The 26,135-nt window shown below is 42.0% G+C and overlaps 1 protein-coding gene across 10 annotated transcripts; it reads right to left on the bottom strand.

Moving 5' to 3' along the window:
* Window positions 1–457: 457 nt before the first annotated feature.
* Window positions 458–22,236, bottom strand: golga4 (golgin A4). 10 transcript variants are annotated; one of them, XM_085800381.1, is made up of 25 exons: window positions 22,036–22,236; window positions 20,955–21,035; window positions 19,227–19,328; window positions 16,612–16,680; window positions 16,187–16,513; window positions 16,002–16,049; window positions 15,835–15,891; window positions 15,657–15,755; window positions 14,975–15,125; window positions 14,655–14,845; window positions 13,233–13,316; window positions 12,726–12,873; window positions 12,456–12,634; window positions 12,140–12,238; window positions 11,879–12,034; window positions 7,746–11,494; window positions 7,495–7,616; window positions 6,929–7,059; window positions 6,246–6,332; window positions 4,580–4,600; window positions 4,395–4,463; window positions 3,981–4,056; window positions 2,294–2,391; window positions 1,308–1,394; window positions 458–1,157 (listed from the first exon to the last, which is right to left on the bottom strand). In XM_085800381.1, exons 1-25 carry the CDS (start codon window positions 22,111–22,113, stop codon window positions 1,143–1,145), a joined length of 6,324 nt encoding a protein of 2,107 aa, XP_085656507.1. In that variant the 5' UTR covers window positions 22,114–22,236; the 3' UTR covers window positions 458–1,142. The 10 variants fall into 10 exon arrangements, with proteins under 10 accessions (XP_085656507.1, XP_085656509.1, XP_085656508.1 ...); XM_085800383.1 differs by having other exon boundaries at window positions 12,474–12,634; XM_085800382.1 differs by having other exon boundaries at window positions 20,955–21,032.
* Window positions 22,237–26,135: the final 3,899 nt, after the last annotated feature.

The following is a 26,135-nucleotide window of genomic DNA, read 5'->3' as shown; positions in this document are numbered from 1 at the left end:
TGTTTTAAAAACACCGGTGTTGGGGTCATAACCCTTCAGTGTGGCAGACATTATTATCCAAGTGCATGTGCATAATTATTTTAAACTTATCCATTATCATTAGTACGTACATTAATTTCATGATACAGTATGTTGTACAGTCTGTATTTGTCTTTTCTTTCTGTATTTTTTTCAGTTTTGTGTCAAATTCTGTGAAAACATATTTAATCAAGTTTGTTCTGATCATCATTGAATGAGGGAACCTATGATCAAATCCATGCTTATGTGCCTTTTATATATAATATTTATTATATAGATTATAGAAAAAAGGTCAAACCTTTGTTTGTTGTGGTGTCTGCATTCCAGGAGTCTATTTAAACAGGAACAAGACAGTGTGAAAACAGCTGATGAGATAAGAGATTGGATTTAACATTAAAGACACTGTAAGATAACAAGGATACAGCAGTGACAAAAGGTGTTCTGTAAATAAGATTTAATTTGTTAGTCTGAAAATGTATAGCAAGTCATATAGTGCCCTATAGTACATTTTGAATTATCATCGTACAATTTACAGTTTTGTGTTTTGGGGTTTCTATGCCAGTGTCAGTGACAAAATATAAAGCATAGAAAAGCTGTGTTAAACAAACAAGGTCCAGAGGCCAGAGTATCTTAATGTGGTGCAAGTGCACAGTTAAAGGGTCGTTTACAGTTTTACAGAGGAAGTGATTCAGACAACAGCACAACACAGTAACCTATAAATCAACTGACCGTCAGCATCAATACATGATAGTGATATCATTTATTGCACAAGAAAATCTGTAGGAACACATTCTAAAATAATAAGGAAACCATTCATCTTCGACTAAAATGTATAAATTAACTTAAACTTAATTTTCAAAGTAAAACTAGATTTGTGGAAGATTTGTGTTTCTGACATATTCTCTCACAATTCCCTCATACCTTTACGTATATTCACACATAATACACACACACAACAAACTTATGCCCAAAGTTGTGCCCATACACACTCACACACACACACACACACACACACACATAAAATGACAAGAAATGCAGAGAGAAGGAATCAATCAAATCCATGGCAGTCTTCCCCTTCAGCAGCAGCAGCAGTAGGTTTTCATCAACAAGGACACGGATCACACTCATCGTAACCAAGGCTGCGGAGGGACAGATATGACATTAATTCAGTTAGTCATGTGCCTGTTACAGAAGAGCTGTACTCATATGTTTTCAGCTGCCAGAGGGCAGGGGGTGAGTTCAGTGACTGAGCTCATCCAAATTTCCACAGCAGGTAAACAGATGCTTACAACTGGTTTTGAATCCTCTTTGTCCAAAACCTTTTGCGCTTGGTCTGGAGGAAACTTGAGCATGGAGGTAATAACTTTGGCCATTGTCTGCAGATGACAAGCACAGAACAAATAAATAACAGAATAACAATCTGCGCTCTGATCTTCATTTGTGAGCAAAGAATCTGTTTTGATTTTGCTGAATTCTGTCAAACATTTTTTTCATCCTCATTTATTATTTCAAATCTTCTTTGCACTTTGACACCATGACGTTAAACTTGTTCTGGGACACTTAAAGTCCAACAACAGCAAGAAAAAAAAAGACAGGGAGAAAAAACACTATATACATAATCAACTCCAGGCCTATCTGCCAGGGTGCATGCATTTCCCCATAAACACAGGCTCTAATCAGAAACAGTGCTGCTGTGTAGGAAACCGAACCGCTCAACTAACACTAAACAAGGCCAGCATGTCTTTAAATGGCAAATCTGCATCATGCAAGATGCATGTGCTAGCAGGCAGCCTGGGGGACATCCTCCACACTGGGGAGGTCTGCCATGTTGTCATAAAGACTAACTGTTTGCTGAGGAGCTGGGAAAATCCCGCTGACTTTAGGATCGTGTCATCAGCACTGTTAATGAGGGAGAGCACTGTTAATTTCATCCAAGAAGACCGGACACGACAAGACTTTCCGAAATGGTCCCATGCTCCTCGCTTAAAACCATGGGATGGGCTGAAGCTCTGATAACAACATCCGTTATCATTTCAATGTGAGTTTCATTTACAGACATTATATATTTACAAAATACAACATCAGACTTTGTCAAGAATAAAATGATGTCATAATGCCCATGGAGTTTTTAAGCTTTGACCAAGATGGAGCCAGATCCAGTGTTTTACATTCAGATAAATTTGAAAATAACAACTTTAAAAAAATAAAATCATCAATATCTTTTTGTATAACAATGTAAAAAGAAAACAAAGGATAAAAAGAAAGAAAGGCATACTTTTGTTTCCCGTCCCATCATGTATTCAAACAACACCTTCCTCAGGTACTCCATCTCAGTGGGTTCTGAGAATGCATCAGCACTGTTGAATACAGGATCTGAAAAAACAAGCAACGGCCATTTAATTATCAGTCATACTATAAAGCACATGTGACCAAGGCTGTAATAATGTCTCATCAGAATAATATTTCACAAAGAATGTAACTGCTTTAAATAAACCAGGAGGACTATGGGACTTTGTGGGTATCATGACAGATTTCCTGGTGAAATACAGCATCTTGTTTGTGTTAGCAACAAAATAAATCACCTCTCTTTGCACAGGAAAGAATGGAGAGACTCAGCATGAGCACTTTAATACTGCAAGTGTCTAAGAACGAAAGTTTTAATTCCCTGCCTGAAGCGATAACATCATCATCATCATCCCTCTAAAAACTATGAATGGGAAAATCAGTGTTACAACTTGGATATGGCTGGTAACACTTAGGCTTCTGCTTGTACAACTGAGACATCCCCAGCAGGTCTTTAATATGGAACAACACCCACTCGCTCCCTGTTTATCTGCTATGTTCATTCAGACGACACCAAATGTGCTTGTGTGTGCCAGGAGGGACCACGCAAATGGAGGGGAGGAAAAGGTGATAGAGAAGTGCAAACAACTCTTTGATCTCTTCTGTGAAATAATGTGTCACCAATAAATCCCTTAGCCTTTGTCCTCCTGACCTCACGCTGCCCTGGCTGACTCTACCACACCACCAATCACAGTGCAACAGACCTGAGACCGTTTATCAACAGCCCCTTCTATGATCGGCCCTCCACCTGAATCCCACAGCTCTGGGTGGGTTAAGTCGGCTCAACAGAGTGAGTGGAAGGCACTTTCACTGATAGGCGCTGCAGCCCGGAGGAAATACGGTGTACAGCAGGCATTAGGTTGGATATACTACTTGTTCTGGATGTAGAGGATTTGAGAAGTCTGTGTGCTGCGGGGTCTTGTGTGGGAAACATTAAGACCGCGATCTGCAAAAGCCATTAAATCCAAGGATGGCTTCTTCACCGCCCCCCTAGCCCACCCCCTTCTGACAGCAGATTCTCTTTATTACACCAGGAAGGTCTGAGCGCAGGGTAGAATTCACTCAGTCTCTCCAAATACGCTCTCTCTGGAGTGCACGCAAACACACACGCACACACAATCTTCCATTTATGATACACTTATGTTATACTGCATTGAGAGGCTGCCCCCTCATTTTACCACTATGGTTCTATGTCTAACCCTAACCCTTACTCTAACCTTCACCAAACCCTAATTATAACCGCAGCTGTAATCTTAACCAGCGAGCCTAAAATCACACTTAGTTGGCAAAAGTGTCCTCAAAAGCATAGTTAAACCAGACCACACACACACGTCATCACACATCACACACTCTGCATCTCTAGTCCCATCTCTGTCCAAAACTAAAGAAAAGTTAAGCAATATATCATTTACGACTGATATATGTGGTTTATATTGCACCTTCCCATGATACTGGAGTTAAAGTGATATATATATATACATATATATATATATATATATATATATATATATACAGTATATGAATACAGTATATGAATATATATGGCATCTTTGTTGTGCTGATCCCAAAGAAAACTGGCTCATAAAGCAGAACTAAGTGATTCATGGTGTTAACGTTACCTTTGTATGAGCTTCCAAGATGAGTTACAACAGTGTTTCGGTGGAAGCATTTAATCTTGTCTTCAAGCGAGTGAATCTAATGTGGAGAAACATACAAGCATGCACAGATTAATAAGAAAAACTCTTTCTGACCCCAGTGGGTTAATTCTATGTATTAGTCTAATTGTTGCATTTTGTTGGTGATCTTTTGTGTGGCATAGTAACGAGGTGTGTGAGAAAAACTGTGGGAGGCATTTCTCCGATTGTTTATAGGGTTAAACCAAATGTAAACAGATGTGCTGTGTAATTAAGGAGATGCAGCGGGAGAGCAGTGGCTGCTCTTGCTGGGGGCCACAGAATCCTGGGAATACACTGCATGGGATTTGGTGTTCACTTGTCCCCGGCAAAGAGCGCACATGGGGTCCTAACACTCACTCTCTCCACAAAGCTCTGCTCCTTCAGTCGAGCCTCGCTCAGCAAAGTGGTCTTCTCGGCGAGCTGAGCCTGAGGTGGAGGACAGAGCATTAATGTCAAGTGATATTATATACTGATCAATGATGCAAGTTTAACAGTGGAATATGTGCTTAGGTACAACTTATAGAAACAACCAGCAAACATACCTGTAGTTCTTCTGGGGTCATCTGTATGAGAATGAATAGGACAAAAGAGAAGACACTGTATGTTAGAACAGAATAATAATATTATAATAATAATACATTTTATTTATAACGCGCTTTTACAGGTGCTCAAAGACGCTTTGAGCATGAGTAAGACAGAAGTGTAGTGACAGAGAAAATGATAATAATATATATATACATATGTGTATGTATATATATACACATACATGTATATACACACACACTGATACTGATATTCTGTACTGATATTCTGCTTTGCTTGCTTTACTGCTTTACAATAAAAGAACAAGAATAAAATGGCAATAAACTATTAAAAAGTCTTCTTCCTTTGTGCAGCTGTGTGGCTCCATGTGTTGCAATAGTGACAGAGTGACACGCTGCACCATTACCTTGAACACCGGCGCTGTAGTTTACTTTGGATCAGTTCCACTTAATCATCCGCTGTTCTAACAAGTCCTGTGTATCAATCCACCGCTGAAAATAGTTCCCACCACTCCTGTTTGAGTAATATTCTCTATTTTCACATATATCCATGTGACATGTTGGGAGCCACATACTGTACAGGTGGATGAAATCAGGAGGTACAGAGAGATGGACAAACTCGTTGTTTGCTTTGGCCTGTTTATGGGAAAGCAGACTGAACATGAACTTGTGGAAAGAGTGCAGTCTCTATTGTGAGACACACTGACCTACTGTCTAAATGAAGAATGGCTTGTGAGGCCCGTAGTAAGGAAAGGCCTCCCCGAGCATAAACCCATACAATCCACCCATAAAGTTATTACCTCACCAGGGAAAAATGCAGCAGAGAGAGCAGCATAATTCTTGGTGTTTGTGTGCATCTGGACATGCGTGTAAAGGTAGAGGAATCAGCGCAGGGGTCTCATGGCACCTCAACACCTGGGTAAAACATCTCTCAGGAGTACATTTGTTCTAGATGGCCCCCTTCCAGGACGTACATCTTGCATGGGAGCATTGGCGCGGCATAAATCTAAGTCCGAGAATCACCTCGCATGATGATAATTGAGAACAGGGATTGAGGCTGGCCGCTGCCTCGCAATCTCTGTTTTCCGAGCAGAACATTCCTGAGTGAATCAAACGAGCTTCACAGCATCCGGTGAGCTTTGGAGAGAAGCCACACGACTGGAGCGAGACACTGATCAGAGCAAAGTATGTAAGCAAATTGTCCCAGAGCTCTTAGACAAAATCCTTCAATTACGAAACAAGACAAAGGAAAAGTCAACCGAGAACTGTTAAGTCTGTTAACCTGGATGTGAACTTTCAAATAATGAGGCAACCGAAAGGGCCTCGTGGCACTGACACAATAATGCGTCGGGATTAAACCGTCATTCAAGACTAGTAATGCTTCCATCAGACTCCATCCCGTCCCATAAGGGAACTGAAAAATGATGAGTTCATACAGCCATTGTTATTTCTTGCAGCCACTGTGAAGTGACTTACTGTATGGCTTCAACAGAGCCACAATATAAATCTAATCTAAACCTCCAGTCTCATATATAATGGGCTTTGATTGCTGCAGGTATTTATTCCTACACCTGCATAAATGGTACAATGTCCTGTTGTAAAACCAATCACAGATGTGTGATGACCGATGATGAATAGGTGCTAGGTCGGTCACACAGGGTTGTACCTCAGCAGAGCCATGGCTCCTTGCTTGCAACTGCTCCAGTTCCTTCTGAACCTGCCACACTCGCTCTCCCATCTCCTCCTCTCGACTCTGAAAAAGAAAGAAAAAGAAAATTGTAATAACAATAGCTGAGTCATTTCCTATGTGTCATCTCAGCATCACATCTCAGCTATGTTGGTCAAGTTGCTGCCTTATTTCAGACCTCCCACCCTTATTATGTCTGGAGACAGTGAAGGTGACGAGTTTATACCAAAACACTAAAATAGTCTTTTCATCAAGCAGGTGTCCACTGATGAGCGAGTCAAATGATGGATGATGGATAAATGATTGAAACATCCACCGTCTATTACTCACTTGTATGAGAAGATGTATCATACCCTCCTCTATTACATGCACATTTGTATCATTAATAGTTAAATATTCTATGTTCAGCCGTTTCAAGTAAAAACATCTGGACTGGAGCATGACTGGTGGTGTCCAGGAAGGGTACTTGAGTTCATCTGACAGGTCTATGAGGCATGTCTGACAAAGAATGCTGGGAACTGCTGCTTTAGACTAAGACTAACTAAGCTGCCAACTAGTGCAGTGATTGCTTCCAAATGGAGGGTGGGGTAAGTCTCCTTTACACAGTCAACCTATAAAAAGTTGGGTTTTTATTTTCGTTTTATCTTCTTTTTTTACAATACCTGTATAACTTCTTCATATTTCTTAACAGTTCTGTGCAAATCGTCCTCCTTCTGGGCAATCGCCTTCTTCAGCTCGCTGGCCTCCTCGCGATGGGTGGTGATGAGCTCTGCCTCCACGCTCTGCGCTTTCGCTGTAACGAGGAACATGAAAGAAGCCAGAGTTGGCACATGAGAAAACCAAAAGGTCATATTCCAAACCGCTCGCTCACATCACGTCTGATTTGAACATGGGGGAAACAAGGAAACATGGCGCTTCAGATCAACTGTTTCCTAATGCAGTGATGCCTTCATTGCTTCCACCCCGGGTTAAGATTTAATAATGCAAAATGTTTCTTTGTAGTTATTCCACCTCAATTTTGTACATGAAAGAAAAATCATATTTTCCTTGCTTTTCCCATTTTAAAGCAATTATTCAGATTCTTCAAAAGGAGGCTGTAATACACTAATATGACCTGACCACAACAAAAAGAATGATTTTAATCATTCATTTCTCGTGTGTTATGACACAGCAGTATTTATTGTGACTGTAATTTGATGAATGGAGGATGTTTTTTCTTCAGCCTCACCGATGGCTTCCTTCACTGCAGTGTCGAGCTCCTTCTCTTTCACGGCCATTTGTGTGTTGAACTCCCTCATTAACTGCTTGAGGGCAGAATTGTGCTTCATTTCCATGTCTTCCAACTCCACTCTGTTTACGACAGAGAGCAAAGTCAAATCAGCAATTATTTACAGACAAGAAATGAATTGCAGCCCCTTAGTTTTTATTTTAATGAGTTATTATAAATGACTTTCATTAATTTGACTTTAATGAACTCACTTCAGCTTTTTCTCATTCGTCTCTAACAACTCTTTCTTCAAGTATTCTAGCTCCTGTTCGTGCTCCTTCCTCAGTAGTCGGATGTCTTTCTGTAAACTCGTGAAGTCCTTGTAGAATTTGTCCTTCTCGTTCGTCACCTGACTCAGTTTGTTCTTGAGCGACTCCAGAGCACTGCCGTCCACCTCCTCCGTCGGAGAGTGGTTTTCCATCTCATTTTCCATCGCGCTCCTGGTTAGCGGTGCACTGCTACATTCCACCTTCATCTCAGCCTCAAGTTGTGGTTGGTTTTGGACCTTGAGATGTTGATCGAGTTGGACTTCCTTCTCACGCACGTCTTCTTTCAGTCGGCTTATTTCTGTGAGGAGGCTTTCGTTCTGCTCTTCTGCTTCTTTCAGCTTTGCCTCGATTTCATGCAGTGACGACGCGGCTTCTTTGAGCTCCTCCTGTTGTGCCGTTTCTTTCTGAAGCAAAGACATCTTCTCTTCATACACGTTCTTCAATTCTTCTAAAGACTTTTCTTTCTCAAGCTTCTCATTACTGAGAATCTGCTCCACTTGTTTCGCCTGTTCCTCTTTAAGCTTGGTAAGAGCATCCTCCAGCGATTTCGCCCTCTCCTCTAACCCTTCAGTTTGTTGTCTGCCGGACGTTTCGCTGTTCTTGAGTTCTTCCAAACTCGTCTGAAGAGCCTTGATCGTCTGCTCTTTTTCCTCAAGCTGAGCTGTCAGCTGTTTTCTAATCTGACCGATCTTCTGCTCCGCTTTCTTCTTCAGATCTGACACTTTCTTCGCACTCTCTGCAGATAACCTCTCCTCGGCTGCCTTCAGACCCTCCTCCTTGCTCTTGTTAATGTCGTCTTTCATCCTCTCAAATTCCTCCCTCTGACTCTCGAGCTCGCGTTTACTCTTCTGGTTGTCTTCCTGGAGGGAGTTGAGTTTTTCTGCCATCTCCTTCTCTAAGTTACCGTTTTGCTGCAGCTGCTCGGCCAGCTCTCTCTTTTCGCCCTCCCTGACGCTGTGCTGCTGCTTCAGGTCGGCCGTGAGCTGCTCGCACTCTTTCGTCTTTAAGGCCAACTGCTCCTGGAGCTCGTCGAGTCGGCTGATGCAGCCCTCCAACTCCGAGGTAAGTCCGCTGACTTTCTGCTCCTTCTCGCTCAACACCTGGTCCATCTCAGACTTGCTGATGGACTGATTGTCAATACTCGCCGACAGCCTCTGCAGGGCTTCATCCTTTTCAGAGATCTTTTGCTCCAGCTCCCCGAGCCTGGCCTGCAGAGACGTAATAGTGTTGTCACTCTGGGTGAACTTGTTCTCGCTCTCAGACAGACTGACCCTGAGCGCATCTGCCTGCTCTAATGCAGCTGTCCTCTCCTGCTCTAATCTCTCCGTGGTCTCCTTCGTTTGAAGAGCGGCCTGCTGTCTCTCCTCATTAAACTGCTGCTTCAGCTGATTTATGGCTTCCTCCTTCTCTGTTATGCTACTTGCTAGCTGATTTTTCAAGTCACTGATGTGCGTCTCATTCGCCTTCGCGCTCTCTGATATGATTCTGTTTGCTTCACTCAGTTCCTTGATTTTCTGAACTTTTTCGCTGATAGACTGAGAATGATCCTCCTTCTCATGTGTTAAGGCGTTCATATGCTCCGTGTGAGCATTTACCTGAGCAGTCACCTGTTCTAATGAAATGCATAGATTCTTATTCTCTTCAGTCTGCTGACGGAGAGTCTCCTCTAAAGTGCAAATTCTGTCTGCTTTAGTGAGGATGATGTTTTTGAGATGTCCAACCTTCTTCTGACTACGGAGCAGTCTATCGTTGAGCTCCTTCACCTGACATTCGACTCTTTGACTCAGTTCATTAGATCCACACTCCACTTTAGACTGAACCTCCTTGCAGTAATGCTCCATTTGGTTGCTGATCATAATTAATTGCTGCTGGAACTCTGCTTCCTTGGCTTGTAGCTGAGTGGAGGTTTCCTCAAATTTACTCTGTAAGTCCTCGCTTTCCTTACATCTGGAGCCCTCCAGCGTTTTGAGCTGCTTCTCCGTTTCTTCCAACTTGTCTGACAAGGTCTTTACCTTGTCTCTACTCTCCTCCTCTGTTGTGTTGAGCTTGTCTTGGAGGGCGTTTCTCTCATTCATAGCTTGGTTGAGGTTCCTCTCCACCGACTCCATTTGATCTTTCAGCAGTGCTTCACCCTGAGACAAACTTTCCAGCTTGACCGCCGCTTCGTTAAGTTCTTCCTGCAGCTTCTGCACCGTGGTTTCTCGAATTGCCAGATCCTCCTTTAGGTCTTTTATTTCACACATCACTTGCTTATTCTCCTCTCTGCCTCTGGTGAGTTGCTGTGATAATTCCTCCAGTTCCTGGGCCTTTTCCTGTAGAATGACAGAGTGCTTCTCCATCGTCTCCTCTTCCAGCTGTCCACATTTCTCCTGCCAGCGACGCTCCAGCTCTTCAATCTCATGTTTATGTGTGCCACGAAGCTTCTCCAATTCTTCCTTATGGTTGGCCTGCAGCTCTGTCATCGCACTGCTGAGGCCTTGGGAGCTCTTTTGTGCCATCTCAAGAATTTTCTCTTGAATCTGTTGCTCTTTCTGCTGAAGCTCTGTCTCCTTCTTTGCAAGTTCCTTCTTCATGCTCTCCTCATTCTGCTGAAGCTTTTTCTTAAAATTCTCCTGCATTTCTTTGGCTTTATGCTTGAACTTCTCCAGTTTTGTCTCCTGTGATTTCAGCTTATTTTCCATCTCAGTTTTAACATTTTTCATCTTCTTCTCATGGGCAGCTTTTTCATCATCAAACTGTTTCTTGATGCGTGTCTGTTCCTCCTTTTTAGTGTTCAGTTGGGCAGTGAATGACTTCTCCTGCTCTGAGAGCTCCTTTTTAGTCTGTTGTAACTGCTGCTCTAGTTCTATTAATGATTTCTCTTTTTCTTGACAATCATTCTTTGCAACTTCTAGCTGACGCTCCAAAGCTGCCAAGTCTGTTCTACATTGATCAAGTTCCTGTGTGATCTTGCTCAACTGTGCATTGGACACCTTTAAGCTCCCACTTTCTGACTGGAGCTGAGATAAACTCTGCTGCAGCTCGCCCACTTCCTTAACCTTGACATTTAGTTCTTGTGTAGTGGAATGCGAGTCCTTTTGTAGTGCTTTTTGTTTAAGGATATGTTCTTTAATTTCCTTTTCCTTTTCCCTCAGAACAATCTTCAACGCATTAAGTTCCTCCTTCAGAGTTTTCTCTATCCCTCCAAGTGACTGCTCGTGCTCACGTTTGATGTTTGCAAGCTCTTCGTTGTGCTTTATCAGCTGATCCTGAAAACTCTTCTCATGCTCCTTCTCCGCTGAACTTTGAGCATCTTCAGCCGCCACCAACTTCTCCTGCAGAAGCTGTTTACTTGATAAAGCCTCAGAGAGTTCAGAGGACAGCGCCTCTAGTTCTGCCTGCTTTGCATCCAGTTTCTCTAATGTTTTCCGGTTCATGTCCTCAACGTGTCCCTGGAACTGCACCTCTTTGTCCTTCAGAAGGGTCTCCATTTCAGCTCTGTGTTTTTCCTTGAGCTCCTCGACAGCAGCATTATGCTCCTGGGTAAGGGTATCCTTGTGCTTGTCCAGCTGCTCCTGGTGCTTTTCCTCTAATGCAGAGATTTGCTCTTTGTGTTTATCCTTCAGCTCATTCAACTGACTGGAGAGTTCATCGGATAGACTTGATCCATCTTGTGAGATCTTCTCCCGAGAGCTCTCCAGCTCCAATATTCTCTGCAATCACATACATGTGAGATTTATATTACATAGTCACTACATTTAAACTCATTTAGAAGAATGCAGCTTGATGACAGATAAGACAAGATAATTTTTAAACAATGATAAGTGTGAGGTTTTCCATTTAAAAAAAGAAACGGAAGACACTACAATATTAAAAAAAATCATCAATTTACTTGTTTTATAGTACAATGTTGTGATTTGGAGTAGAAACACACTTGAAATCCTCCATCACCTGCTGTCTGTGAGTGTGTGTGTAAACTTTTCCGTAAGGCTTGAAGTTTGCCAAATAAACAAATGCACAAAATCAGATAATGCAACTGTTATTTTTGTTTATCGGTTGATATGAAAGTGAACAAAAATGTGAAACACAAAACTCACAGTCCTCGCAGATTCCAGCTCCAGCTGTATGTCTTTAACCTTGTTCTCAGCCTCTGTCCTCAGAGCCGTCTTCTGTAACTCTGCGTCCTCCAGAGCCAGAGAGGCCTGCTGTTCCCGCTCCTTGGCTAACTGGGCAAACTCCTCTTTGCACTCCTCCTAAGCAACACAAGCATGTCAAATCAAGCTTTAAAGTGATTGTTTTTCATCTGATTTACTTGTTTATACTGCAAAATCTAATGAATGAAAACATTTGGCACCTACCACAGCTTTGTTGATTCTGGCAGTTGTCTCTGCTTCTTTAGCAGCCAGAGCTTCAGTGTGGAGTTTTTCCAGACCTGCCACTGTTTCCTCTGATGATGTCTAATATAATTAAAAAATAATAATAGAAAACCTGATTTATAAAGTGCCTTTGTGCTCTTTAACACAATGTACAGCATTCTCAGATATTGTAAATATCAATAAAATAAATATCAGTGCATGATCAAAGGTCAATGAAAATCAAACTCAATACATTTTCCTTTGCACTGTGCTACTGACTTCATTAAAATGAAAATACATAACAAGTCTGCAAAATGACCTTCATTATAGTGACCACCTCCTGTTTGACTCGTGTGAGTTCCTGCTGCAGACTCTTCCTCTCCTCCTCACTGGCCCTTTCCACCGCTTTCACATGCTCCTCCAGCTGAACCTGCAGCTGCTTTTTGGCCTCCTCTGCCCTCTGAGCTACACCCAACGCCCGTTCAAGTTCCTCAAATGCTGTGTAGGAGAAATAAAACAAAAAATTTAATAGCATATTCAGAGACGGCATCCTAAATACTAAATATCAACAGAAATGAATTCAACTGACCTGATTTCTCAGCTTTTTCCTTCTGCTCCTGTAATTCTTCTTTCTGGGCAGTGGCCTGCTGGAGCCTCGAGCGGAGCTGAGCAATCTCCTCTTCTTTCATTTCCAGGGTCTCATGCATCTGGCGCTTTGTCTCAGCAATGACCATTCCCTGAAGGCCAGCAAAGAGTCATAAACAGCAATAAAAGAAAGTCAACCATTTAACTGTGCAACCTGAGCAAATGACTCCATACTGAGTTTAATGTTGCTCTGATGAGCGCCATCTCTCTGTTTTTGCATCCTAACTCGAGCCCCATGACTGAAATTGTCTTTGACTTTGTGCTTGCAGTGTCCCTCACAGAGATATCATGAGCTGTTGACCTTTCTGCAGAGCCGGGGGTCAAAGGTTAAGAGAAACAATATGGGGCTTCAAGGTGGCCGAGGCAGAGTGAAAACAGACTTCTGGTTTCCCGACACAACTGAATCTGCAGGACCTTCAATCAAGAGGAGACTGAAAACCTCTTCACCCACCTTGTCCTGCTCCAGCTGTTCAATGTGGTTCTTGGCATCACGCAGTTGATTGATCAACTTTGTCTTTTCTGCTGTGTGCAGTTCCTTTAAGACAAAAAAACACACTTGACTCAATTTCAGATAAGATCAAATATTTCCATCTGACAAATACCTCAGTACACAGTGGGCTCAGCTCTGATTTTCAGGCTCATATTCTTTATGTGCTTTGATCAGATAACTTCAAAATGAGATGTTTTCTGCACCACCCAGGATGCCTCACCCACAAGCCAAACGACTCAAGAGTGTACACAAGCTCTGCTGAACCAACAAGTTGACCCAAATTATAGCCCAGTTTAACAGCAGTGGCATGTACTCGCCATGCCGCTTTGCCACCGCAGTTTAACCAGCGGTGGCTAAACAGGAAATGCTGGGACGGCTCTCGGTTGTTTGATCTATGTGTGTCACAGGCCATGGGACTCTGAGCGACCTTTCCATTAACAGCTGACGTTCAAAACTTCACAACAAGGATGTGAGAAATGAAGCTTTTTACTGTGTACAACACAATAGATATGACAGAATGGTCTTTTAACCAGGAAGTAAATAATGAATTCAAATATCCTTGAGTTGAGGGTCAGGAATCACAGACACATGGTCTGTTTTATGGGGTATTTGTCTGAGGCAGGGGATGAGCACAGCCCAGCTCAGCCCAGCAGTTCCAGGATGCCTTCATGCTGCTTAAGAGGACTAAACGCCTGTTAACCTCTGCTTTTCCCGACACAGGAAAGGCCCCACTCCCAAACAGAGTGCAGACTCAACATAAAAATGATGGCATCGAATGAAAGCGAGTCAATCAACGTACAGCCACAGAAAAAGCTGCGTGTTATCACAGTGTCTTTGTGACAACAAACATTTGTTATCAGACGCTGCAGAACATCAGAGCAGCTACGGACAAGCTAAACAAGCCGATCATACCACTGAAACTAAATGTTTTGACATCAATGAAAACAATGGTTCAGTCGTGTCACACTGACATGACATGAACCCTCGTCCTGGGCCGTAGCCAGAGAATCTGGATGCTAGGACACCGAGAACCACAGCAATCCACTGTGTCACTGAGATAATGGAGTCACATTATCAGTGGGCCATAAAGAAATTTTGCAGCACCACATAAACACACTGCTCAGTCATTTGCAGCGTCTCAGCCCAGCTCCACTTGAAACCTCTTGGTAATTGCAGTTTACCGCCACATCAATTTCTAGTGAGAAACTGTTGCCAGGAAATTGCTTTGAAATGATGATCTACTTTGAGCCTCTGCAGATACTTTATTGACAAAGTGTGTAAGCAGATCATTTCTAAAATGTATGGTCCAATTTGACTGGAAATGGCCTAATATTACAGTATGAAGACCTACGCTTCTGTATCATTAAAGACGAAGTTAGCTACCTTCATCTTCTCCAGCTCCTGCAGTCTCTCCTGCAGCTGCTCCTGAAGAGTCTCGTTCTCGCTGCTCAGCTGGGCGCTCCGCTCCTTGTGTGTGCGCATCACTTCCTTACACTTCTGCAGGAGGTTTTCCTGCCTCTTCACTCGCTTTTGGAGAGCCTCCATAAGTTTGGTTGGGTCACTGTTGCCCTCTCCTGTCCAGAAAACACATTGCACTAGTTAAAAGTGTCATTAGTTTGTAAAAAATGTTGTATACAAATCACACACAATCATCTTCACGTTGAGTTTGCTCTAAACTAAATTCATATAAAGTGTATTCTTACCCTCAGAGGCTTCAAGCTCCACTCCTCCCTCTTTAGAAGGACTTTGTGTGGCAGAAGCAGTTTCTTCAGTATCCTCATGGCGAGCGACCTCACCTTCAGGTGGCAGAGCACCATCAGAAACCACTTTAACTCGTTTCTTCAGCAGAGCAACCTGCCAAGACAAACAAACATAACTTTGTACATTTATCTTTAAGCATTTATCATACGGCTTGTTTTTCTTCGTTTTAATTTGTACCATTTTGAAAATGTTGTAAGTACAGGTCAAGTTCTAAGAAATAAAGTTGTATAAAACATCATAACATCAAAATGAATCATGCTGAGTAAAATCCCTCTTCTGATTAAGTGTCAAATGTAAATTTATTCATATTAGCTTTTTATAATAAAATAAATGTGTCAACAAAACTGATTGCAAACAAAATTACTAAAAAGATTAAAACGAGGTGAGTAGTTTGTTTTTTGGCCTCTACAATCTCACTTTTTTAATTGATTTTGTTTGATAAAAAAAACAGTCATTGCTTCTTCTTTTTTTTTATTTGAGATATCACTGTGTTGACTCCATCCATTAGTTGATAAAATTAAAATGTGTGATTGATTTTCTGTGAAATATGAAGCCGTGCTTAGCTAACTTGTGAACATCTAAAGCTACTGAAGTAGTCTAACATTCAGAAACTGCGGCACTGACCTGTGTTTGGAGCACAGTGATCATCTGGTCTTTCTCCTCAAGCGCAGCATCAAACTCATCCTGCAGATGTTTCTTGGCCTGCTGGTCCATTTGAAGCTCCTAGTAGAGACCATTCAATATGTTCATTCATTGTCTTCACCTAGAAAGACAACGCTCATACTAATAGCTATAGTTGTACCTCTCGCAGCTCCCCTATCCTCCGGAGAGCTTTGTCTTGACTCTGACTGAGGATGACCTGAGGGGAGGAAGAGCAGAGATGAACATTTGATCAGTTCAAGATACATCAGATATTTGTTCTGAAATGCCTAGTGAGATGAATATAAATATTAAATTGTGTATAATTACCTGGGTTTTTTCTTTATCTCGTTGTACTGTTCGATACGCAGTGACCAGCTGTATGATGTGGAAGTGGAGGTACGTAAAAGAATAAGAAAGAGGGAGAAAGTACAGATCATGACTGAGCTGACAATAGTTAAATGAGTGTATCCACTACACAAGTTAATAAGCTCAACTTTGCGTGTGTGTCTCACCTCTGAGTACTTCCCTCTGTATTTCCCCAAACTCCTCTCCACCCGAAGCAGTCGGTGCAACAGCTGCTCTTTGGAAAGGGACTCGGCGCTTCCTGGTGGCTCCTCAGCCTCACTCTCAATATCTGAAGGGGGATCATATGTCGGCGGGCCCGGGGAGTCATTTTCTCCCAAAGGTGTCAGAGATTCACGTGACGAGCTGCGGACCAGGCTCTCTTTAGAGGGAGAGCGGAACAGGTTCTCTGCCCGACTGGCTCCGCCACGAATCAGCGACTCCATGGAGGGAACCTTTAGCTGCAGTTTCTGGGCAAAAGACTGTGGCTCTTCTCTCTGTTAGGATATTTGAGACAAAAAAACAAAATCTAATCAAATAATAATCAAAAGCAATAAAACAGTGAGGTAGGAAAACAACTGGATAATAGACATACATGAGGAGAGGCACTTCCATCACCATTGATGCTACCTCTGGGAGACCTGCTCGGTCCTTTAGAGGAACTCTGCAGATAAAAGGGACATTATGAGAGAGGGGAAAACTGTGCTAGTGACTGTCCTGGGCCAGTTAGTCATCCACACCCAGCGTGGCTCTCCCTGATTACTCTGGAGGGAGCAATATTAGTATTGCTGGGAGCAATGCAGGGGCAATGGGTACCCTCATGCAACTTGGAAAAAACAGAGGGGTTATATACATAAAAAAGAAGGCATCTCTACTGTACATTAAACAAAAAAGGGTTAAAACTAGACTCTACAGAACAGCCATGAAGACAGATCAGACAGAGAGTTATAAGTCAAGTCAAGTCGGAGCGCCGGCATTTGAATTAAAGATGCTTGGCAGTGCCGTGTGCAGCTGTATTACAAGAGCACAAAGACACAGGTGGTTTAGTTGACTTGTTAGAAGCAGGATCACAGTGAGCAAACTTTCTCCTCCCTTGTCCAGCTCCGAGCTACTCCTTACAGTGCAAAATGTTCAGCATTTATTTCCTGTTCTTTTTCTTATTGAACCCGTAGTCACTGTTGGCCTTGAGTCTTTTTTTTTTTTGCTTTTTGAAGAGCCCTGGTTGTGTTTGAAACTGGGTCTCTGTGGTGAGGTCTCAGCCTGCAGCATGGCTTGTTACTTGGTTACCAGGTATGTGCAGGTGTAAGACCAAATAGGTAAATTCATGTCAATTTTTCTCAGTATATTGGGCAGTTGTTTGATTCTGTGAATCTGTAAATATGTGTGTGTTTGTGTGTTGGGACTGGGGGACCACAGAGCTGACTGGTCATTAAGGAGGCACTAATTGTACAGTGTTAATATCTAGATGAATAAATATTGATGAGTCAGAGACTTTACCAAGACAAGATAGACACCACATGTGTTTTTCTCCACCAGAAAAACTACGAATCAATATTTATTAGGAATGAGCTTTGTTTTGTTCTTCCACACCCACACGATGACGCACATGCACTAGTGTTGCTCCACTTATAGACACTTGTCACTGTTCAAAGTTGGACACAAGGGCTCATGGGGATCTAATTCAGGAAAGCTTACAGTAGAGTCTATTTTTGGGGGACAAATGATACTCCAAATCCAAATCAGTTCTCAATCCAAATACCTGTGACTCACAATGGTTGTTCATATTACAGCTTAGTTGAAGTACCAGCTGCATAAAATCTTCAGAGGTTGAAGTATTGGGTCAAATGAAAAACACTGCTGGAACGACAAGGTTGTACAGTATTTCCAAAATAAAACATAAAAAAAAGAAGAGCTATCGTAGGATTCAGCAATCAACCAAATGTAATGACAAACTGACAGGTTTTTGTAGATGTTGATGGAACATGAGAAAGACTGGATGGATTTAAGGTACTTATGGATAACCATTAACCGCAATCTGTGACTGTGCAACACAAACTCTCTAAACAGTGAACCAACAATCCTCTGATCCACTTTACAGCTCCTTACTGACAAGGACCAACAAAGGTTATATCAACTGCAGGAAAGGTTTAGGTAAGTAACGCAGCTTTTTCAATAACATTTAGCCTGGATGTAATAAAGAGCGACAGCTCAAGACTCAAAACACTGACCCACTTTACCAGTATGTCCTTACGAGCATCAGTAAACACTGACGGTAACTGGCCTTAGTCGAAGAGGCTACCAACATATAAAATACCAACAACAAGGGTCAACTACAATATAAACCACCTTGGATAGAAAGCTTGGGGTATATAACATTTTGTTTCTCTTTTAGCATTTAAAATTTTAATTTTTAAAATAGATAATGTTTTCCACGGCCCACAAGTAGCTACTTATATATGCTTCACGTGAAGCAGTGGGCAAAACAAGATTAGCTTTTTACATCTAATATTTTACATTATTATATTAAATATATCACAGACATTTACAGGCAAAATTGCTTGAAAGATGCATCCATAATAAATTATTGGTATTCTCACATGTAACCCCAAATGCTTCATTTCTGCAACACTTCTGAATATACTGTAGATATATTTATGAAATAAAAGGCATCTACAAAAGGTGTTTGTTTACTTGGAAGAGTTACAAGCGATTTACAGTTCAACTGTTTATGAAGGCTTCCCATAACTTGGACAATGATTAACAACATTAACTCTCCAAATAAACAGACTCACAGGGAGGAGGGATAAAGGCCATTGGGCAACATAACAAGGTGTTGAGGGTCTATAAGGCAAGCAACTAAGGACACCTAAAGACAGGGAGGCAATATTCAATTCTGTGACGGATCATAATAACTGAAAGATAGGGCAATAAAACCAACAGATGACAGAAAGCACACAAGCTTCTACACCGCAGTGTAGACCCCATGAGATGCAGGGTTAGCCTAGATATGAGATGCCTTCTTGTTGCTAAATCCAAAGGAAACAGGAGACAGAGAGCAGGGAACAAGCTGTCCCTACTCGGGCCACAGTCCTCTACCGATTCCCCAAAGGCGCGGAGATGGGAGGAAGGAACAGGGCAGGAGGAGGAGGAAGAGGAAGAGGAGGAGGAGGAGGAGGAGGAGGAGGAGACAGGACGTGAGGACAAACTCACCACACTGGCTACCTGGGCGGTTTTGGGTTGTTTTGAATGGTCCAGAGCAAAGATAGTATACTCAGAGAGAAAAGCGGGCTCTGCTATCATCCCAGCCAGCATCTGACCCCGTCAGTGCAGTAACGGGACGAGAGGTGGGGAAAGGAGAGGAACACAGAGAGCAATGAGAAAAACAACACCATGAGAGTGAAATAGCGCTGGAGGGAGTGTCTAGCCAGACTGTCCAGACGAGGCTGGGTGAGAGAGACTGAGATGGATGGAGAAGAAGACTGAGAGAGTACAGGAAGAGAGAGAGAGACAAGAGGGAGAGAGACTACATGAAAGAGGAAGAAAAATAAGAAAAGCGGGAAAGTGAGACACTCAATCAACATTAATGTCATGAATAACAGTTTGACATCTCTGCAGGCCGTCTGGAGTTATTACTTTAATGGATAAATTAGGCAAAGTAGGCCAGCTTGACGCCTGCAGAGTGTGTCAAAGTGCTCAAGATTTGTGAGGTGAAAAAAGATGCTGCGATGATGAGAAGCTTCTACGTTGAGAGCACATGGGCCCAAAAAGCAACTACACGTCTTTGCTTCCAGCAGAAAGCAAAGAAACCTGAACAAGTGGGACACTGTCACTACTCCAGTGCTGCAGTGTAGAAAACCTGTCATGAATAAGTAACTTAGCCCGTTTTTTTGGGCTAGAGATCAAACAGTCGAGACTGTAAACATCCATATTTCAGCTCTAAAATAAACCTTTTACCATATGTTGCATCATCCATATCAGTTGCTGTCAATACCTCACGGCCGACCTAACTCCGTCTAATGAATCAAAGAAGTCTTGCATTGACTTGCCCATATCCACAGGGGGGGAATATTACAACAACTCACCCGAGAAAGAAAAACACTGAGGAGAGGATACATAAATTATTCATACACATGCTGAAATACGGTCTGAGCACTTCCGTTAAAATGTACTTCCCACTGCCTCTAAATGAGCCTCTTTAAAATGAGCAGATATATCATGGCTGTGAAATATAACCTGTACTGTTAAATGATGATGTTTGGATTTAAAGTGCGAATGATTTGTTCATGTTACAAGGCTTTGAACAAACCATTAATCATTATTGGCCAAATGCTCCTGAAGAAAAGCATCAAAATGCCTTGTAATAATCAGTTTGACTTCATTGTCCCATGTGAACATCCATGCGGTTAAATGAAGGGAAAACGTAAGACACCATACTGTACCTGTGTACCTGTGTGATCACAGTGCTGATTGATCTACAACATCAATTATCACAAGGTTATTTCAGTTCATTTGTTCTCGCGAAATTAGTGGTGATATATTCGTCACCTGAAGTAGAGAAACGGCTACTGTTCAGTAAAAATGCTTGGGGAATGAGCGCAGGGCATAATGTGCATGCCTTTTATTACATGAACAAACTGTGAAAAGCGGAAATGATCACGGGCCTACAGTTTCTAAAAAAAAAATAGACAGTCCTACCAGGTCTTGGATTTACTTTTCACTCAACACAGCAACCAAAATGCACTGGTTTGTTATTGAGAGATCGTGAAGCAGAGCACATGACAGATTTTTGTGGACTGACACGAGACATTACTCTGTGTGCTGTAAATTAGAACAAAAGCAGGGGAGAGGACATGGCATCTGTGCAGGCTGCAGTTTGAGTTGAAAGATATCACATACACATTACATAATTATATCAACACAGGCTGAAGCCATACCCACCTCTCTGTCACTGGGAGATGGTGAGCCATCCTGTTGAAATGGGGTTGTTTGACTGCTGCGCCGATTACCAGAGCCCACCTGCTAAAATAAACAAAACGACATATTTGTATTACAAATACATAGCCCCTCTCTCTAAATAAGACACAATCATAACTACCGGTATGCACTTTATTCTTTATCTGGTGACACTTAGAGAATTAAGTGCTGGGTTAATGTAAAACTGCTCTTATCTTTTCTTGTCATTGAACCCCACTGTTTGTCTATTGCCACCTTTGAACACAGTCAACTCAAGTCAAGACAAAGGCCTGTCTGCAGGAAAGGTAAACATAGACAAACTTGTCCCACACAATGCACAATTTGCAAGAGCTGCTCAAACCATTAATACCAGTAGACAAAGACGTACAGTATTGCTTGCTTTTAAGATTAAGATTTAAGATAACAGCAAACTGGCCAGACTCAAATGAGGACGTTAAGTACCCAACTAACCAACAGGTTGAACCTGACAAGCAAAGACATGACTAACACTTTAATTTTGTATTTTGGCCTAGTCTCCACCCTTTTACAACCGGATACAATGATATCAGATGCCTGTCAGTGGCAGGACTTGTATGTGTCAAGTAAAGCTGCCAGCTGACATGCACATGCAGACCATGTTAGTGACACAAAACAGACACGCCCATATGGTCTGGGGTCATTTACAGTGCAGGTTCCTGGAGTGTCTCGGCTGCTATGACATTCAGGGATTGGTTTCTGTTTATTTGTAACCGGAACAACGAGATTTACATGTTACAAGTTTACTTGAACGCACCATCCTAACTGCTAAGCCAGACGGCTAATCGAGTTAGCATTGTGCTAACGTTTACAAAAAAGCACAAGAACCAAGATACAACACAAGTTGAGAAACGTTTACAGCTTATCTAGTTGTGTTAAAGAGATATATTTAATAAGATATATTTGTTTCGGAGAACTGAACTAAGACGTCAAGGAAACAACAGCTCTCTTGCTGAGCTGGCTGCCTGAGCAGTGTAAACAGACGTTAGCTTAGCCAGTTAGCTCCCAGCAACACAACACAACAACCAACCTGGGCCTGCTGTGGTGACTGCGCACTCCTCTGCGGGGACTGCTCCTCGTTTATCTTCTGCTTCAGTTTTTTAAACATCTTGTCGCGCCGACGTGGCTGGGAGCGGACGAGCAAACGACTACAATCCGGCGGAGGTGTATTTAGTTTCTGCTCAGCCTGTCATCCAGTCCTCCTCAGTGGGAGACTTCCTTGTTCGGCTCTGATCTCCAGCAGGTGACCGGGCGCTCTGCGCATGTGCGGCCAACGTGGAGGAAAGCTGACGTCAGAGTTAAAGGGCACAGTCCGGACTAAATTAGCTACAGCGACCCCTGTGGAGGAAGGACAGCGACCCAAAACTGCCGTTGGTTACAGGTCCTGCAGGTATTACTGGGGATTAATGAATTTATATTTGTTTATTTTACAAATATTTGTGGTTTATTAGTCGATTGGAATTTCACTCAACACGGCCCATTGTAAGCTGACTGTACTGGTCACAGGAGTTATGCTTTTAGCCTATGTTTAAAACAAAAAACAAAAATAAAACCACTACAAATGTGTCATTTTATCATAGTTGTCAATATAGTTTACATTATGGTACTATTGTTTTGTTTTATATACTTTATATGCATAGTTAGGTATCAAATGCTGGAAATTCAACCAAAAAGAAAATGTTCCCTCTCGCATTTTATATAAAGGAAATTTAATTTCTCTCTCTTTCTGATCTCTCTAATCTTCTTTTTGTGACTGAAATTTGGGAAGTTGTTGTGAACATTTGCATCATTTATCATGCACAGGAAACTTAAAAACCATCCTCATACATGAGATATGAACACAAAAGCTAAAGAAACCTTATTTAAACTATAGCTAATGAATCTGTTTCCTACCCATTTGATATTTTAGTGCATAACAAATTGCTTCCACAAATAAAAAAAGAAAAGATATAATAGCATAGCTTGGACAGAAGAGGGCACTGCCTAAGCATGGTTTTACTGTGATTAAGCGTTAGCCCAGTTCAAAGCACAACAAAATGATTCAAACTGTGCTAGCAGCTTTTCTTTCCCTGCCACACGATCACCTTAGTCCTTGCTCATGTCCATGAGAGTATAATTCTAGTAGGGGTATTTTAAATGTGCCTTGTAGGTCTCCCATGAGCACCGTTGGATTTCAGGATATTAAATTCAAAATAGCATCCATGAGGGAAATATTTATTATATAATAATAATGTATTTTTTCGTATTATTATTGTTATTTTTTCAGAGAAGATGATGAACCCATCATGTGAACTCAACACTTCTCACCTTTGTGACACTTAAATCATTTGTCTTTCATGATCCCATACTGAGGCCATAACCATGACAGATGTTACAAACATAACAAATTGCAAAAAGATCAAAATGCTCCTGTTCAATGTTTACCTGCTCTGATGTTTTATGTTAGTCTTTTATTGATGCATTTCTAAGAATATAAAGTCTGTATTTTGCTCTTCATATGAGTCACGAGGTCGTTGGGTTATGCATTGAAAACTATAACACAGAGAAGTTGTTAGAAAGGATCACACTGTGGGTGTGAGTCATGGTTTGTTTAAGTGCGTGGTATTTTCCTTCCTTTGGGATCTGGCCATGTGCAGATATCTGGAATAAACATTTCTGAGTCAGACTTTGCTGTCTGGTGGAGACAGAACACAAGAAGTGCCATTTTGGGCCCCAAAGCCAGTAAAACAAAGACTGGAATGAATGTGAGATTTGCATTTTTTCACCATCTTGGCTCTAGTGCTTATAACTCAGCATGAAACTGGGAATGGGTGCCTGGAACAGTGAGGAGGAATGGTGGGTGGTTAACGGCAAAGTGATGGAGCTCCCTATAAGATGCTGCGGTTTATGCTTAACCCCGAGGCATACAGCAGAGAGGATGTGTAGTAAACAGGAGAATTGGCTGCTGCATGTTTTGTGTGGCAGTTTTGGTAGTTTCTTCTAAACAGACACTTAAGTTTCATATATATGTGTATTTGTAAAGTAGCTTGTTTGTGTGAAGCTGGGGCATCCCAAACACAGTGGCACTGCTCAAATGGCATTGCTGGAGAAAAAAAAGGGAAAAAGAAGCGTATAATAGCAAGCAGCAACATGATGTATGCAAATATGAGTTATAAACGGACTGAGTTTGCGCACTTGTCATACTTGGCCTTTGGAAACAGCAGCTGAGGATACATTCTCACCACGAGGTCCATTTACAAGCTGTTCTGGAGCTTCGGATCCTGATATATGATGTCCATCATTTCAGTTCATGCTGTTGTAGAGACCTCATCAGTGCCACAAACTGCAGCATACAAAATGACTATTATGTTGAACAATTTAAACAAACATGAATTTTAGATGTTGGGTGTACTAGTGGCTGAACAAAAAAAAAAAACTATAATAGTAGCAGTTTTGCTTGCATCTCTTATTCTTCCATGAGAGGCAGAACACATTTTTGTGGAAGCAACATCACTGCCCTTGTGTTTCTGAAGGACCATTTATCAGATGATTGACAGGTAGAGGTATTTCAGGCCTTTTCACTGAAGACGTTTACACATGTTGCCGTGAGGAGAATACAGATGTAGGCTAATTGATCAAAATAATGATGACTAAGCTCCATTCAGCTGCTTTAGTTTCAGGGGGGCTGGTATTGACTGCGCTGGCTCACTGTCACTCACACTGTCACACTGTCATGACTTAGTGGGACCCTGCAGTGGAACAGAGCTATTGTTCATGTTTTCAGTGGCTTCTGTGTTTCTCCTACTGTGACAAGTGGAAATGTCAGCTGTGAAAAAGGCCTGGGAGAAGAAATACTGTGTTAACCTCTGTGGTGTGCTGCTGACTGGATAATATAGTCTAAAAGAGTCCCCTGACTCATATTATGGAATTTGGACTTTAAAACTGTGCCAAATCTAAACTGAAATCTGAATTCTCATGAAGTTGTCTTTTTTGTTTAGGCCTGAGGCTGAGGACCAACCACTGTTCATCTCTATTTCTTAACAATACCTTAGGCTTCGAAGGCCAGATCAATAGGAAGTGAGCTATAAATCCCTTGTGGATTTCACTGAGGCCCAATTAAAAGTATATCTGCAGGTGGGCCTGAAGACCAAGCTAATGTTACACAGCTTGGTCTTGTCCACCGGCACTGACTGCTGCTACCTGAGAGAAAGGGCAAAGCTGATTAAATATTGATGTTTTTTGTCAGGGATCTTTCCAAAAACCTGCCCACAGGTCTGGACCAGATCCTGGCCCTGACCTCCACGCTCTGATTGAGTAACGATCACCTCTCCTTCTTATTTTTTTTTGATTTTACATTTAAGTTGCTCTGGTGTCGCTTCATATTCCCTTCAAAAATGTGCTGCAGTCACTGTTTAGGACACTGATTGATGACTAAGGGTTGGTACGCTGGTACAAGTCTTGCCCCTTTCCCATCTCCCACAGTGTCATCATCTGGTTGTTTTGTGGCCATGCCTCCTGTCACGGTGAGGCCGTGCCAGCTTGAAGAGCCTTTTTAAAAAATGCAGTTTCTGGGCACGTATTTGTCACTGACAATGGGAGTAAGCATTGCACAGCTAAGAGCAGCCATCACCCCTCCATGCAACATGCAAAACACAGATGCATGATGATTTGCAAATTGCAAACCTTTTCACGTAGCCTTGCAGGGATGAAGTTGTGCCGAGGCCAAATGCCAACGTCAGCACTGAGAAGTGAAAAAATAGAATGAAATCAAAAGGTCATTTATGGGGTGGCTGATATGACGTGTGTGTGTTTTTCTATTGCCTTGGTATTCTCAGAGGGGAACCTGTTTCCATGACCTGCATCTGAATTTAATCAACAAAGATAAACATATACATGCAATATATGGACACATGTGCACACAACAAATATACTGACATGCATATGGATACAGTTAAAGTTAGTGTTACTGATGATTTATTGAACAAAACTCAAAGCAGGCCTTCCTCCAAAGGTCCTGCATCTGTGACCAAACAGTGGTTTGAGGGGTCATCGTTCGCCAATTCTGTGAAACAGTGATCTCTGTTGTGTATTTTGATCATTGCGTTGGTTTGATGTAGGATGATTCCACCAGATGGAGCTACCCCAGCATCC

Source organism: Trachurus japonicus, chromosome 15 (assembly GCF_045865225.1).
Source record: "Trachurus japonicus isolate A0001 chromosome 15, Traja_1.0".
Taxonomy (NCBI): domain Eukaryota; kingdom Metazoa; phylum Chordata; class Actinopteri; order Carangiformes; family Carangidae; genus Trachurus; species Trachurus japonicus.
The sequence above is the reverse complement of the archived record's forward strand: the minus strand, read 5'-3'. Positions and strand labels throughout refer to the sequence as shown.